Below are 15403 nucleotides of genomic sequence, written 5' to 3'. Positions count from 1 at the left end.
TCATTGTCTTTACAGATAAATACATATATTTCACTAGTCAGTATAATTTGGTTAAAACAGAAGGTCTAGTCTCTAAATTAATCTTTAATTCGATGTGATGGCTATTCTTGGTTGTCAACTGACATCTAGAATTAACTAAAACCCAAAAATGGGTGGGCACACCTGTGAAGTGGGAAGATCCATTTCTACTCCAGATCTCTGTGCTATGAATGCACACCTTTAGTCCAGGTCTTTCGGGGTGGGAAGATCCATCTCTAATTTGGGCCATACCTCCTGCTGCCGGAAGCAGGAGAGAGGACACAGAGATCGGAAGCTCCTTTTCCTGCCTGCCTCTTCCCACCCTCTAGCAAGCCCATTCTTTCCCTGGCATTTGATCCTACTTCTTTGGGACTCTGGCCCACACTGCAGCCCTGGCTGAGACATCAGCCTCTTGGACTGAACGGCCGCTGGAGTTTTGGAGTTTCCATACTTAGATAGCTGTTGCAGCATGCATGGTACAGCCACATCCAACGGAAATGGAGAGAGTCATGAAGCCAGCAGAGCTGCTTGACAAAGTTCCAGCAAAGCTGAAGGGATTGACACAATGTCCTTTTGTCTCTCACTTTTGGGTTTTGGTCTCTGCATGTTGCATTATTGGGGACTTTCTGAATTATAATTCAATTTATGTCTTTTTCCTGAGAAAAAATTATGTCTGAGTCTTCTTAGAAAAATCCTAAAATTTACTTTATCTGGCTACTATTTGGAAGTCTTTCTTATGCCCTGGAGATCATTAAGCACAGATAAGCATGTAGCCAAATGAGGCCATTACTCCAGGAATCTTCTTGGGGTGTCTGTCCTGAGCAAAGTTGAACAGTGTGATTGGTGCAGATAAAACAGAGACAACTGACAGACTGACTGGCCAGGAGAACAGGTTACAGATTCAAGGCCTCTTTTTATTATAGGCTTAGAGCTTTCTAAACAATGTAGTTTAAAAATATAGGAATTGTACAAGGTGGACCCCCGGAGGAACAGAATTCAGTAAATAAGATAGACTGACTAGAATAAACTTTTCTGACTTTATAGTGCATATGACAATACATATAGTAAAAGAGTCAGGTGTTAGTATTTGCTATTCATAAAAGACCTCTTTCAGATACTTTGTTTGTCTGGAGAGCTCTCAAACAGGAAACACTGCAGCTTAAAAGCAGGCTGTCATATATTAAATCTGTTTGCTTCGTAGGAGACATTCTTTAGATTTTTTAAGTTGGAGTTAAAGGGCAAACAACAACAACAAAATACAATGTTTGTATTTTTTAATCGTGACTGAACTTCTAATTCTGGACATGTAATGAAAACCAAACACATTCTGTGCCCCTTGGGTAATCATTAGTCTGTCTCTGCTCTGTGAAAGCTGCATAAAGAAGCACTTGGTTGCTAGTAGTCACAGAAGTGGCCCAATGGCTAGTCAGAGCTGCTAAATTCCCCTGACCATTGGCTGACTTCCTCCCTCCCCTGGACTCCTTATCTCTTCTGTGGGCTGCCATGTCAGGAAAGACTCTTGAATCTCCCGTGCTGGGGAAGGCCACCCCTCCAGAAGGTCCCAGGCACTTTCTCTCATTCTGTAAGTTCTGTTACTCTAGAGAATCCTGACTAGTCACTCCATTTACTCTGACTACAGACACCCAGAGTTTTCATTAATATTCTTCTTATCCAAGTTACACAAAAGACATCAGACTCTGATAACATTCTTAACGTTTTATTTTTTTTCTTTCAGTGTTTTTGAGACAGGGTTTCTCTGTCCTGGACTTGGTCTGTAGAACAGGCTGGCCTCAAACTCAGAGATCCACCTGCCTCTGCCTCCCCAAGTGCTGGGATTACAGGTGTGCACCACACCTGGCTGATGTTTTATACTTTAAATACTGATGTTTCTTGATTTAATTTGCACTCCACTGGGCCAAACTGTGTTCTTGATTATTTAATTTTAGTATATGTCACATGGTAAGTGTAATGTCAGATATGGAAAATAATTCAGATGTGGATCTTAATGGCTAATAGTTTTGACAAAACACACGCCATCCCTTCTTAATGGCCTTTACTGGGGTTCTTCTCTCCTGAAGACTGCTGTCCTGCCCGCTACTCAAGCCTCATCTACTTCAGATCCTAGGAATGTGTCCTAGCTACACGGGACCTTGAAACATGACTATGTGGCCACCACCAGCACAAGATGTGAAAGCTTGGCCACAGGTATGAGAATCCATGAAAAGCTGTGTCTGGCTGAGAACAAAAACTCCTGGAAGGAGTTTCCGTGTCTGCAAAGGCTGACAGGCCAGCAGGAATCTCAGTGCTGGCAAAGACTGGGATTTCAAGGGTCCAGAGGGCACTTACTTTATATGGCACTGGCTTAAGCTTCTGCAACAGCCACTCCTTGCTCAACTTTATACTAACTCAAAATAAATAAAAACCTCTTTGATGCTCCTGACTCAGGGGAACACTGGTTTCCACCAATCCAGAGCTGTTATGAGACTGCATGTCCGGCCAATAGGACAGCTTCCCCCTTCTCGTACCTGCCACTCTGCTGCACCCACTGAGACAATTTAACGTTGTCTTGACTTATGACTTTCTTTGTTCTGTAAAACTGTAAAATCTCCCTGAAACTGCTTCTGTGTTGGAACATGGAATTTGGGGTAATCTGAATCTGTGCTTCTCCACCACAGTCACTCGAAATGGCTGCAGAATGAATTCTCTCTTATTCCATTGGGAGCTTTTTTTATGTCAACACAGTCAATGACTCAGGCTTTTCGCTGGCTCTAACAAGGTCATACCTGAGTTGTCACAGACAGCAGGGCCCACAGAGCCACTTGTAATCTGATGTGGCTCCTTAGGTGCTCACTGACTGGAGTTATGCTGCGCCTTCCCTTTTGCATGAGCGGAATCTGCAGAAATGAGAACTAAAGAGCCAGCTCAGCAGTGAAGAGCACTTGTGGCTCTTGTTGAGGGCCAGGATGCTGTTGCCAGCCCACACGTGCAGGCTCACAACCATGTATAATGCCAGTTCCAGGCCCCTGTGCCTTCTCCTGGCCCCAGAAGCACTTCCTGCAGGTAGGACGCTTCCATACACATAGGCAAGACACTCATACGAAGAAACTAAAGGAAAAACTAAAAACTTTTACAGAAATCTTTATGCTTATAGAATCAGTTACTTTTATTTCTTTTTCAGCATTTATGTTTTCTCTTCCTGTACCAGAGAGGTAACCATAAAGCACTTCATAGAACTGCAAGCAACTGCTTCATGGGTGCTAAGGTAGCATGTTAGTATATTGTAACTGTGCCCTGGCCCTCACCAAGAGAGGATACAGGGGGTAGGCAATGAGAGTTGGGCTCACCATTGCTCAACTTTTTTCTCACTAACAAACTGCCCGTGAGGCCCCTCCGCATCAGGCGGCAAAAGTGCCAAGTACACGGGGGTCTCTGCCCCTTCTTCCGGGCTTTTGGTGGCTTTGGGCCCCGCCATGTCGGTTCTCACCCACCCAGGGCAGCAGGCGTTCAGGAGGATCTTGTCCCCTCCCCTCTGCTCGTTGAGTTTCCTGGCATGGATTCTGGACAGGACTGTCACCCCGATCTTGGTCACCCCATATGCACTGTTAGGCCAGCCTTCTTGCGAATGCACTCCTTTCTTCGTATCTCCCACAAACTTGTTCATGAGCTCCACCAGCTCCTGCTCTGTGATGGTCTCGCTTCGGAACTTCTGCTGCAGCTCTGGGCTGCAGTTCTTCAGGGCCTTGACACTTACCATGCTTGATACATTCACAACTCTGCCTAAAAACACAGCACATGTCACTATGCAGAGAAGCATATTCAAGAACCGAATTTTACCTTTGGACCGACCATATTTCAGAAAGTTTCCATTCGAGAGAAGGACACACAGAACAGGACTGAAATGGCAGAAGAAACTGTTTTCTCTCCTCCAAGGTTTCTGTGACTGTGGAAATATCTGCCCTTTGAGGTTCTAGAGATCTAGAGCTGTGAGAGGGGACGGGGTTCCGGGAGGGCTAGTCTCACTCAGTTCTAAACCAGGGCTTTGCATTTCTATAGTCACTTGTTGCTGGCACTTGGTGAGTGTGTTTCACCTGCCATCCAATGACATGGGGTATCAGAGCAGCTCAGGACAAAGGATAGATTGCCTTGCAGAAACGTGGAGCACGTGGTGGGAGCTTACAGGAGCCTGGAGGAAGGAAGGTTCAGATCACAGAGTCCTGTGAACCATGCTAAAGGCTTGGGCTCTCTCCTGAAGGACCTTGGGAAGGAGTTGGGTACGCAAGGGTAGAAACCCAGGAAAGGAGCCGGCTCCAGGTGCCTCCCAGGAGGGTTTGCAGCAGTGTGGTCTGACTGCTGAGACCTGCTGTGGAGCTGAGCTGCGGGGAGCTGAGGGCATCACCTCAGGTTCTTGTAGACAGGTGTGACCAGCGGGATGCCCGGAGGTGTACAAAATGTTTTAGAGATTATTGGAATCCTAAGATGTGTGGAGATGGGGAACAAATGGACCTGAAGGTTAAAGAAGAGTGGGATATGCAAAGAGAGATCAATGGCCACAGCTGACTGAGATCAGAAGAGCAGAGCCACACACCCAGCGGAGAGGCAGGGTGCCCTCCTGGCACAGAGGGAGAGGAGCTGGGCCTGTAACTCACCCACCAGACTCACCTTGGGGTTTTATTAGAGGGAGTAGCTCAGTGCACACATCTCGGGTACCGAAAAAGTTTGTTTTCATTGTCACTTCTGCTTGAATGTGGAAGGGGGTGGGGTCAGACACTTTCAGGGGAGAAAGAGATCGGAGTTAGCTGGCTGGAACTCTACGGACCTAACCCAGAGCATTAGAAGCCACTTCCAAGTAAGGCCTGCCCCACTGCCAGTCTGATAATGCGCTATTGTTTTTGAAAGACACCACCACTGGGGAAGGCTGGGTTGTTTATCAGGATCTTAAAGTAACACCTCTTCCCCCTCTTCCTAGCCCCTCTTATTTCTTGTTTATTTCGCCATCAGAAAGGAGTTCCACTCAAGCATCGTCAATTATTCAGCTGTGTGAGGGCAACCTGGAAATGATGGCAAGTAAACACTAGGCTCGGAGGCTCTGCTTTGCCTGCAGCCCCGGCAACCCCTAGCCTGTCCTGTTTCTCCCACGGGCTCTGTTCCAGTCTCCCACGCCAGAAATGCTCCTGCCCTACTAGCGCTTCCCAGGGAGGCCAGCCCCCACCCTGGCTCCAGGCCGTGGGGAAGCCACCTCCCCTCTCTCTCCACACCCCACGGCTTACTCTTGAAGGCGATGCCCGCGTTGTTGACCAGCACGTCCAGCCCCCCGTACTCCCGGCGCAGAAAGTCGCGCAGCGCGCGGATGCTCTGCAGGTCGTCGATGTCCAGCGGGTGGAAGCGTGGGCTCAGGCCCTCCGCCTGCAGCTGCTGCACGGCCGCCCGGCCCCGCGCCTCGTCCCGCGCCGTGAGCACCACGTCCCCCGAGAACTTCCGACACAGCTCACGCGTGATGGCGAAGCCGATGCCCTTGTTAGCCCCGGTCACCAGCGCCACGCGGCTGTGGGGCGCCATGGCTGTGTGGGCGTAGGGAGGCGGTCGGAGAGCAGCGAGCCCGGAGCAAACTGCAGCTCAGAGATGGCTGGCTGGAAAGCCAGCTCCGGACAGGGCTTTTCTAGGGGACCACAGGTTGAAGAGGGGCTCGATGGGCCCGGTGCGCAGGCGCAGTTCAGACTCCGCCCCCGGGAGGGCGTGGTCCGGCGCGTTCCAGAAGGCGGCCTCCTGTCCTACTGGTGTGTACTGACAGGGTGATGGCTCACCTTCCTAGCGCTTGGGCTAAGTTTTATAAATCTTTACAAGGAAGGACACGTGCCAGGTTGTCTCTCAGCTCTGAGCATGCAGGGGGGTTGTTGGGGGTTAAAAACTAGGCCGAAGAATGGCCGGGTCAGAGATGATGGACATCTCAGGCTTTTTCCTGAAGGACTTTGGGGGCCAGAAACCAGGCAGGGCTGCGGTAGCGGCTGGAGAGAGGCTGCGGCAGTGCCCACCCGGCACTCGGGCGCTCAGCTTGCCCAGGCGACTAGATCCTCCTGGACGATCCTTGCACCGTTTCCCCAGCTTGCAAATTGGACATCTCTACATACTGATTCTGGCGTTTTATGAAATATGACGCTGCCGCTTAAGTCGGAGGAACTAGAGCTGTGGGCGAACTGGTGGAAAACGCCGAGGAACCGAAGTCTGTGTCAATCTTCCCGCGTAGGTCATTAAAGCAGCGCTGTCGCTAAGCCCTGGGCAGGAAACGTCCCTTACACCCGTGGGCACTCCTAACAAGCTTGGCCTTTCCTGCTTGTGGGGACTGACGCATACAGAGGGCAGGGCCGTCAGGGAAGGCTGCTCTTCCGTGCTCAAAACAACAGCACGATGTACCTTAGTCCCCATTTTAAGATGGCACGATGCTCTGTGCTCAGTAGCTGGGAACAAATGACCTCACCGCCTCCTAACCCCGGGGATCTCAAGGGCAGGCCTCGTCTCCTTCCTGTTGAGTAGGGTGCTACTAGCCACAGGTGAAGTGGGAGATTTTAGCTGCACTGACCGCACATGAAGAACTCTCTGTTCATATGCACCAGGGTCATCGTATTAGGGATCCGGTGAAACAGAGGAAACACCTATGAGACATTCCCAGATTAAAAGATTCTGTTGCCTCCTTCCACGAGGCCGCATGTAAACTGCCATTTCAAGGTGGGCTCCTGGTCACTTGCTTACTGAGCATTAGTCAGCAAAATGGCTGCCAAGGGTGGGATGACTCAGCAGGTGAGGGCACGGGGCCCTGAAAACCCAGCAATCAACTTACTTGCAACTCACATAAAGGTGGGAGGAAAAACTGACTCCACAACGTTGTTTTTGTGGAGGTACTTGGAGAGCCACATAAAGCTGTAAGAAATAATACAGAAATTATATGTATTTACAAAACCATAGCAAAACAATCACTTAAGACAATGCTACTCAGACTTTTGTGGTCTCAGTTAAATCCAATAATTCTATAATTTTTAGAATTTTAGATTTTGTGACCACCACACTCAAGACACAAGACACCCCATGGGCACAAGGATCCCTTTTATTTGCTCTTTCTCGATGGCTCCCTAGTGCTCAGCAGTGTTACATGGTGAAGTCATACCAGGCATGATACTTGATAACTTTTTATGTAAAGATTTATTGTGTATACAATGTTCTGTCTGCATGCCAGAAACAGGCACCAGATCTCATTATAGGTGGTTGTGAGCCACCCTGTGGTTGCTGGGAATTGAACCCAGGACCTCTGGAAGAGCAGACAGTGCTCTTAACCGCTGAGCCGTCTCTCCAGCCCCAGCACGTGTTTCTTCATTCAGGATAATCTAGCAGTTTGTGGTTTTTTTCTTTTCTTCCAGTGACTGTTTGGTCTATTTGCAGTTTCCACACCGCTAGTTACTCTGCTCTGTTGCTGGACTGAACCAGATGTATTGCATTATTTCAGCACAAGAGCCACTCAGTGATAGTTCATGCTGTACAGGAACCTAGAGGGTGGTGGAGATCTGTTAGAGGACTCTGCTGTTTGAGGTTGCAGACCGCCATACCTGGAAAGCCTCTCTGAGCTGGGCTCTAGATGGAGGGCTTGCTTCCTGGCAAAAGGGCCTCCTACTCTCTTCCTGGCCTCATCTGAAGAATGCCAGTAGGCACAGATGCTTCTAACTGTATCTGGAATGTGACCTTCGTCACAATTTTATGCTAGTACTCTTCCTCCTGCACATTTGGATAATTATGTACTGTGTTCGCATTCATATGACTGGACCATACTGCCAAATGCAAATAAAGCATTCATGGCACTCCTAGCCCCATCCAACAGAGCACAACTGCCCTAGGAACCCCTCACCAACTCCCCAAGGGCTATATGGCCTTTGTTCACCCAAATAAAGTTGAATAGCCTTGCTGAAGCTGATCCGGGAATGTCCCAGCACTCAGGAGGCAGAGGCAGGAGGATCTCTGTGAGTTCGAGGCCAGCCTGGTCTATAAAGTAAGTCCAGGACAGTCAAAGCTACACAGAGAAACCCTGTCTAGAAAACCAAAACCAAAACCAAAACCCATGACTGCCGACTAGGACCACTTCGAATCTGCTCCCAGCCACCCTTCCTACTTTGCGCGTCTGGGAAACAAGCTAGGATCCTCCATCATTCTAGGTTTATTATTTGGACCTTGCATTAGAAACTGCCTCAATTTTATAGACATTTCAGGTCAGAGCAAAACCAAGATGAACGTGACTCTTTGTCACCTTGCTGAGGGATGGATCTCCTCACTGTGTTCCACAGAGGAATCTATACTCTCCTCCAGGAACAATGCTGTTTTTACACCAACAAGTCAAAGTGGCTCATATGGGGAAAGGGTTAGACTAACTTTGTAACCTATATGTCTTCTAAAGCCTATAGTTTTGAGTTTTAGGTCCAGGTTAAGCTAAAGCCTCTTAGTACCTTTCCAGAGAGTGAAGGAATGTGACCCTATCTGTGAGGACAGATATAAAAAAAGGGCAAGCAAGCAATGACCTTCACTCAGCAAAAGAAGGACCAGACCCTTGTCCTTGAGATAGTGTTTCTTAGCAACAAACCTAGACTTCTTCTGAGTAGCTTTTGACCTCCAGCCAAGAGCCCACAGCCCTAATCTTCAAGGATGAGCTAACCACCCCCACCTTCAATTGCAGCTGCATCCACACTTGGCAGGACTGGCCAAGCTTGAGCACCTAAGACTAACCAATTATCTTACTTTATAGCTTCCTCATCCAATCCTAAATTGCCAAAACTAGAACTTCAAATCTCCCGCAATTTTTCTTTTAAAAACCTAAAGGCCTTTGTCTCCCGGTGCCACTCTTTGCTGACCAGCAGGGGTGACCCCATTGTACAATGGTTAATAAACCTCTTGCTTTTGCAACGAGTCTTGGTCTAGGGGAGTTTCTGGGAGGGGCGCGATTGAACTCCTGAGCTGTGAGACCCCAGGTCTTACAGACCAAGTACTAAAAATCAGCCATAGTCTCATTCTACAGATGGGCTCCTGGGTTGCTTCCATCCTGGCTCCTTTCCTTCTCGTTATCCTCCCTATCCTTACAGTTTTGGCCCCCCCCCCAGCCTTGTTTGTCTTGGAATTTTCTTTGTAGACCAGGCTAGCCTCAAGCTCACAGAGATCAGCCTGCTTCCGCCTCCACAGTGCTAGGATCAAAGGCACGTGTGTTGTAGGTGACGATTAATATTTATTATTGATCTATCTTCTGGTAATGCTGCTGTTAATCCTCAGCAGCTGTATAACCAAATCACCACACAGAGACTGGGTTTTTAGTTAACCTAGAACACAATGCTGGGCAATATTTACTCCCTCCTAAACCTCCAAGCCCTCAGTTTCCTAACATTTAGATTTCCCACATTATACTTGCTTTTGTGAAATCTTAGGTCTGGTTCATGCTCCACGTCCTCCAAGATCTCTCCTCCAGCTCTGCTCTACTAGCTCTCCTCTTGCCCCTTCTCCTCCCACTCATCTCCTGCCTTCTGGCTCCTCTCTTCTTTCCTGTCCTCTGGCTCTTCCCTGCTCAACATTGTGTCTAGTTGCTTTATTTTGTCCTGTTTACACAAGAGTTGAGACAGGATGCTTAGAATGAGTATCACAATGCAATATCAAGATTGAAAACAGAGAGTTGGGGGTGAGGTGGGGGAGAAATCAGTATTTGAATGAACAAGGGTAAGGCATATACATTTTAAAAGAACATTATACCAACATTTCCCCCTTTAAGTCCAATAAAAGGCTCATTTTCTTTCAATACAATAATAATTATGAAATTATGAAAACTGTTAGGTAAAATCTACATGTACAATGTCCAGTCCATGTATATTTAGCACATGGAGAGGGTATCTTAGGAGAAAATATCTGATTATCCTATCTATCTTGACAAATTTAAAGTTCTATACCTAAATTAACTTTTATCCTTATTGGTATTACCTATATGAAAAGATTTCTTAACTTCTAAACAACTTAAGCTTAAATGTGGTTCTGTAACTATTTGGTCTTCAACCCCATCTGAGACTTGAGAAGGAATAAAATTAGTTAAGAGAGTAAATAGGAAGTGCATGTTAGCAGCTTCCAAAAAATAAAAATTGACAGAGACAGTTTGCTGCTGAACAGTCACCCATAACTCTCTATAACATTGGAGCATCATCTTCAGCCTTCTGGCTCAGAATATTTTGACAGACATATACATGAAGCAGGAACTATTTAGGACTGCTTACCCTGTCTTGGCAGATTAAGCTTGTCCGTTTTAGGCAGAATTTGTCTGTTGTGAAGCGAGGGTATTTTCTTTACCTAAGTGGCTTGTTTGCCACATTTAAAGCCATCTCCATATGGAGGTTCTTTGATGTTCATTATCTTCTTTCAGGTAGGTGGGGTGCTGCCAGGAAATGACTTATCTCATTGTCAAAGAATCTTTAAAATAATAAGAACATTTTAAATGCCATATTCTGTAGTCTCTGAAGTTTTTGAAGACTACCTATCTTTATGTAATCAATTTGTATACAAAATCATACCTATCTGTTAAACCTATGATGTATACTCCTGTGATAAATTAGACTAGTGTCTGACATGACTATGAGTTAAATAACTAATAATTAACTTGTATACCTAATATCCTAACCACCTTTTAATAGTAGTTTAAAAGTATTGGAAGTAACCTTGACTTTCTATCAATATACTAAAGCTTATACTAATGTATTAAAAATACTTATTTTTGCATCAATATGCAAAATCCTATACCAGAGTTAAAATTAACCTTATTTGGGAATAACAAATAAAACCTTAAGTTGAGTAGATTCAATAATCTACCCTTTTTTCTATTTCTATAAAATATCCCTGTATATTCCTTGTTTTACTTTGAATAAGACCGTTAATAATAAACATCTCCCAATGACAATAAAATTTCGTAGCCATAGCAAACAACTATAAACATACCCAACCCCCTTTAAGGAAATTGGACGCTGTTCTCATAGATTTCTTCTAGCTGACATTGTGGACATGTAGAAATCCTGTAAGGGGCCCAAATAAAAATGGTTAATTAAGCAAGCAATAACATTTGTGGTCCAATAACATTTGAATGTTGAGAAATTTCATGCTTAATAAAAGTCCTTTTGGAACAGTCTAAAATGTGGATCAGTTAAAATTAGTAGCTTTCTTCAAAGTTCTTTTGGGAGCAGGCTTTGATGAGAAACGGCAGTTGAAGAAGTTGAGGCAGGTACAAGCAGAATGCTGGAATATACAAGATGCTGGAACAGATGTGTCAATGTCTCAGCATGCTGAAGAATGATTCTGTTAGGTTTGATCCAGCAACTCTGGTGTCTAGTTCTTTTGTTCTGCAAACATATAACTTCTCACAAGCTTTATACAGTTCTAAAATTATAAATGCATGAGATGTGCAGGATGAAACTAAACTGTAAGCTAATTTTATCTATGCAATTAAAAGATTAGCATAATACATTTTGAGGATATTATAGCCAAGGGTTTATTGGCCAAGTATTGATGGAGTTCTGGCTGGAGACATTTTTTATGTCTGTCAGTTTCAGAGGTATTTCCAGGTAAAGGGATTAGCAACTCATGTTACCTGTTCTGTTTGATCTTGATTTCTCTCTTCTTTTGAGTGGCTAAGGTCTTCCGGTGGTCTTCCATTGTCATTTCTGATTTTTATTAGTTTTTGAAGGAACCCATAATTTCTCTTCTCCTACATGAAAATCAGCAAAACCTCTTCCCCAGCGTAACACATTCCCCACTCTCCACTGTGAAGTTAGGGTACCTTTGAAATATATAGGCTGAAATAACTCAGCAATTTTTTCTATAACCCAGTGTCTCTCCACAGCTGTTGTTTGTTGTTCATTAACATTTAAGAAATTTAAGGTCAATAAAGCTTTATGTAATCTGTCTCTGGGGGTTTTTATTAAAAACCCCTCTCTGTTAAGCATGTCCCTTAAAGTACAATTGGATCTTTCAATAACTGCTTGACCAGTAGGATTGTGAGGTATACCTGTTACATGCTTTATCTTGTAATATGCAAAAATCCTTCCATTTTATTAGAGACATACGCTGTAGTAGTATGTCTCTTAATTTGTTTAGGTATGCCCATAATTGCCATCACTTCTAATAAATGCGTAATAACCGAATCAGCCTTTTCAGAACTCAAGGCTGTTGCCCATTGAAACCCTGAATATGTGTCTATAGTATGGTGCACATATTTCAGTTTACCAAACTCTGTAAAATAAAGCACGTCCATTTGCCAAATTTCATGTCTTTGGTTACCTTTAGGGTTACTTCCTGCAGGTAGTGGAGTTTGGCTGTGTAAAGAACAAGTGGCACATTTTCTCACAAGTTCTTTGGCTTGTTGCCAAGTGATAGAAAACTCTCTTTTTAAACCTTTGCTGTTAACATGGTGTTTTTTATGAAATTCTGAGACCTCTAACACGCTTCCTGTCAATAGTTGATCGATTTCATCATTGCCTTGTGCTAGAGAACCTGGTAAACCTGTATGAGATCTGACGTGTGTTATATACAATGGATTATTTCTATTTCTGATTACTTGTTGTAATTGAAGGAACAGGGAAGTTAGTCTAAATTATCCTGAATTAGATCAGCAGTTTCTATATGCAGAACAACTCTTTCTGCATATTAAGAGTCAGTGACTATATTAAGAGATTCCTGAAAATCTGATAACACCAAGAGAATTGCATATAATTCTGAGTTTTGAACTGAATCATAAGGACTCTCCACCACTTTACTCAGGTTTGCTGACTTATAACCTGCCCTTTTTGATTTATTGGCATCCGTATAAAATGTGGGAGCTCCAGAAATTGGAGTTCCTTTTACTATATGAGGGAGAATCCAATTGGTTCTTTTTATAAACTGAAGTTGCTTGCTTTTTGGGTATCTGTTGTTGATTTCTCCCAAAAATTCACAACAATCTCTGCCAATATTCGTTGTCTGCCCATAGTGACACAATCTCAGCAGTGGATTTCAGCTGGATCTATTCCAGCCAGTTGACAAAGTCTCATTTTTCCTTTTAGGATCAATTCAGAAACCTTTTCTATATAGGTTTTTAGTTTTTTATTTTGTTTGTGTGCCAAAAATATCCATTCTAAAATACAGTCCTCTCTCCGCATAAGAATTCCTGTGTGAGAATGAGTGGAGGGCAAAATAAGCAAAATACAGGCTCTCTTTGGATCAATACCGTCTATATATGCATCTTGTAATTTCCTTTCTACCAGAGCCAATTCCTTTTCAGCTTCAGCTGATAACGTTCTTGAACTATTTAAATCCTTATCACCCTGTAAAATTTGAAATAAGTTACTTAACTCTTGAGTAGCTAAACCAAGGATAGGCCGTAGCCAGTTAATATCTCCCAGCAAATTTTTGAAAATCATTAAGAATTCTTAACTGTTTTTTTCTAATTTGTACTTTTTGTGGTCGAATTTTCTGTAGACCTATTTTGTATCGTAGGTAATTAATAGAATCTCCTCTTTGTATTTTTTCAGGAGCAATTTGTAATCCCCAACAAGGCAAAGTTCTATTTATTTCATCAAAAATATTTTCTAATGTTTTTGTATCTGAATCAGCTAATAAGATATCATCCATATAGTGGTAAATTATGGATTGAGGAAACTGCTTATGAATTACCTCCAACGGTTGTTGTACAAAATATTGGCACAAAGTAGGACTCTTTAACATCCCCTTTGGTAAGACCTTCCAGTGATATCTCTTTATTGGACAGCTTTTATTCAAAATGGGTACTGAGAAAGCAAACCTTTCCCTATCATGTTCATGTAAAGGAATTGTGAAAAAGCAATCCTTTAAATCAATCACTATAATAGGCCATTCTTTAGGTAACAAGGAAGGCAGTGGGATTCTGGATTGTAATGACCCCATTGGGTGAATAATTTTGTTAATTGCTCTTAGATCTGTTAACATCCTCCATTTGTCAGATTTCTTTTTGATGACAAATACCGGGGAATTCCAAGGGCTGTTGGACTCCTCTATATGTTGAGCCTCCAGCTGTTCCAGGACAAGCTGTTCTAGTGCCAGGAATTTTTCTTTACTCATAGACCATTGTTCAATCCAAATAGGTTGGTTTGCCAACCACCTTAGTGGCAAGGCTGTGGGAGTTTTATTAGCAGTGGCTTCCCAACAGGCAGTTGAAAAGACGGCCTCTGCTGTATTTTGTTTCTGGACAGCCTGGACAGTCTGAAACTGTTTTTGATGACATTTTTAAATAATTTTAGCTTCTTTATCAGTAGTGTTACCTGTTTTTTGGCTTGTCTCAGAAGTTGGGGGGATGTTAATCTGGGTTTTCCATTGTTGTAACAGATCTCTTCCCCATAAGTTTATGGCTCTCTCAGCCACGTATGGTCTTAGTTTTCCTATCTGACCTTCTGGTCCTGTACATTTAAGCCATCTTAACACTTTGTTTCACTTTAGATAAAGTTCCACCTCCTTGGAATTGAATATCCACCTCTTGAAGTGGCCAATTTGGGGGCCAGGATTTAGAAGCAATAATTGTGACATCAGCCCCACGTCTTCAATTTCAATATTATTTAAAATTATCTTTAACTTTGGCCTTTGATCATTTATAGAGGTTTGCCAATATATTTGTTTTTTGTTCTCTTCCTGGTTTTTTGATTTATCTATAGAATCTGCTTTGGCCTCGCTGTCCAAGTTTTTAATGTTTATTCCCAGAGCAGTGGTGTTTAATTTTCTTGTGGAGGAGTATCTTTGTCCTGTTCTGGGGCCTGCGAGAGGCCCCCTTGGGTGTTTTTTGATAAAGGATTACCCCATTTATCCAATGGTGACCCTTGCCACATCTTCTGTATATTCTAGGAAGCACAGGCTCCCTACTTGAATTATTTCCTGGTAATTTCTTCTGTAGTAATCTTGCCCATCACAATTACAACATTTCTCAAGGTCTTTTGAGGTAGCTTCTCCTATCAAGGTCAAATTGGGTGAATGAGGTCTGATGTCAATCGTATTTCTAATCCATTTGTCTGTTGGAGCAGATCTTGCTCTTAATGGCCTTATTGCCTCTTTGCATCCAGTATTAGCATTTTCAAAAGCTAAAGATTCTATTAGTGCTTTTCTAACTAGTGGATCTGATATACTTCTATCCACAGCTGAAGTCAATCTTTGCAAAAAGTTAGTAAATGTTTCACTTGGACCTTTTATGACCTGGGAGAATGGCTCAAGCCTTTTTCCTGATTCCTCAACCTTGTCCCAAGCATTTAAGGCTGCTAAGCAACATAATGCTAAGGTTTCTTCGTTATATACAGCTTGTATCTCCTTGTCAGCATACTGGCCATCGCCAAGCAGCTGT

The 15403-nt window shown here is 43.8% G+C and overlaps 1 protein-coding gene across 1 annotated transcript; it reads right to left on the bottom strand.

Moving 5' to 3' along the window:
- Window positions 1–3156: 3156 nt before the first annotated feature.
- Window positions 3157–5712, bottom strand: LOC132648611 (carbonyl reductase [NADPH] 1). The gene is made up of 3 exons (XM_060370760.1): window positions 5286–5712; window positions 4678–4785; window positions 3157–3795 (listed from the first exon to the last, which is right to left on the bottom strand). The coding sequence occupies exons 1-3, from the start codon at window positions 5572–5574 to the stop codon at window positions 3359–3361; spliced, it is 834 nt and encodes a 277-aa protein (XP_060226743.1). The 5' UTR covers window positions 5575–5712; the 3' UTR covers window positions 3157–3358.
- Between the last annotated feature and the right edge of the window lie 9691 nt (window positions 5713–15403).

The sequence above is a fragment of the Meriones unguiculatus genome, chromosome 17 (genome assembly GCF_030254825.1).
Source record: "Meriones unguiculatus strain TT.TT164.6M chromosome 17, Bangor_MerUng_6.1, whole genome shotgun sequence".
Lineage (NCBI taxonomy): Eukaryota > Metazoa > Chordata > Mammalia > Rodentia > Muridae > Meriones > Meriones unguiculatus.
Note: the sequence above shows the minus strand (reverse complement) of the source record. Positions and strands in the feature narration are given on the sequence as shown.

Bases quoted from the DNA above. Each gene is read 5' to 3' on its own strand.
- LOC132648611 (XM_060370760.1), bottom strand. From the start codon at position 5,574: ATGGCGCCCCACAGCCGCGTGGCGCTGGTGACCGGGGCTAACAAGGGC. The intron at 4,786-5,285 runs GTAAGCCGTGGG...CTCCCCTGAAAG, and splicing joins CGCGGGCATCGCCTTCAAGA to TGTCTGACCCCACCCCCTTC. The intron at 3,796-4,677 runs GTGAGTCTGGTG...CTGTGTTTTTAG, and splicing joins CCCTCTAATAAAACCCCAAG to GCAGAGTTGTGAATGTATCA.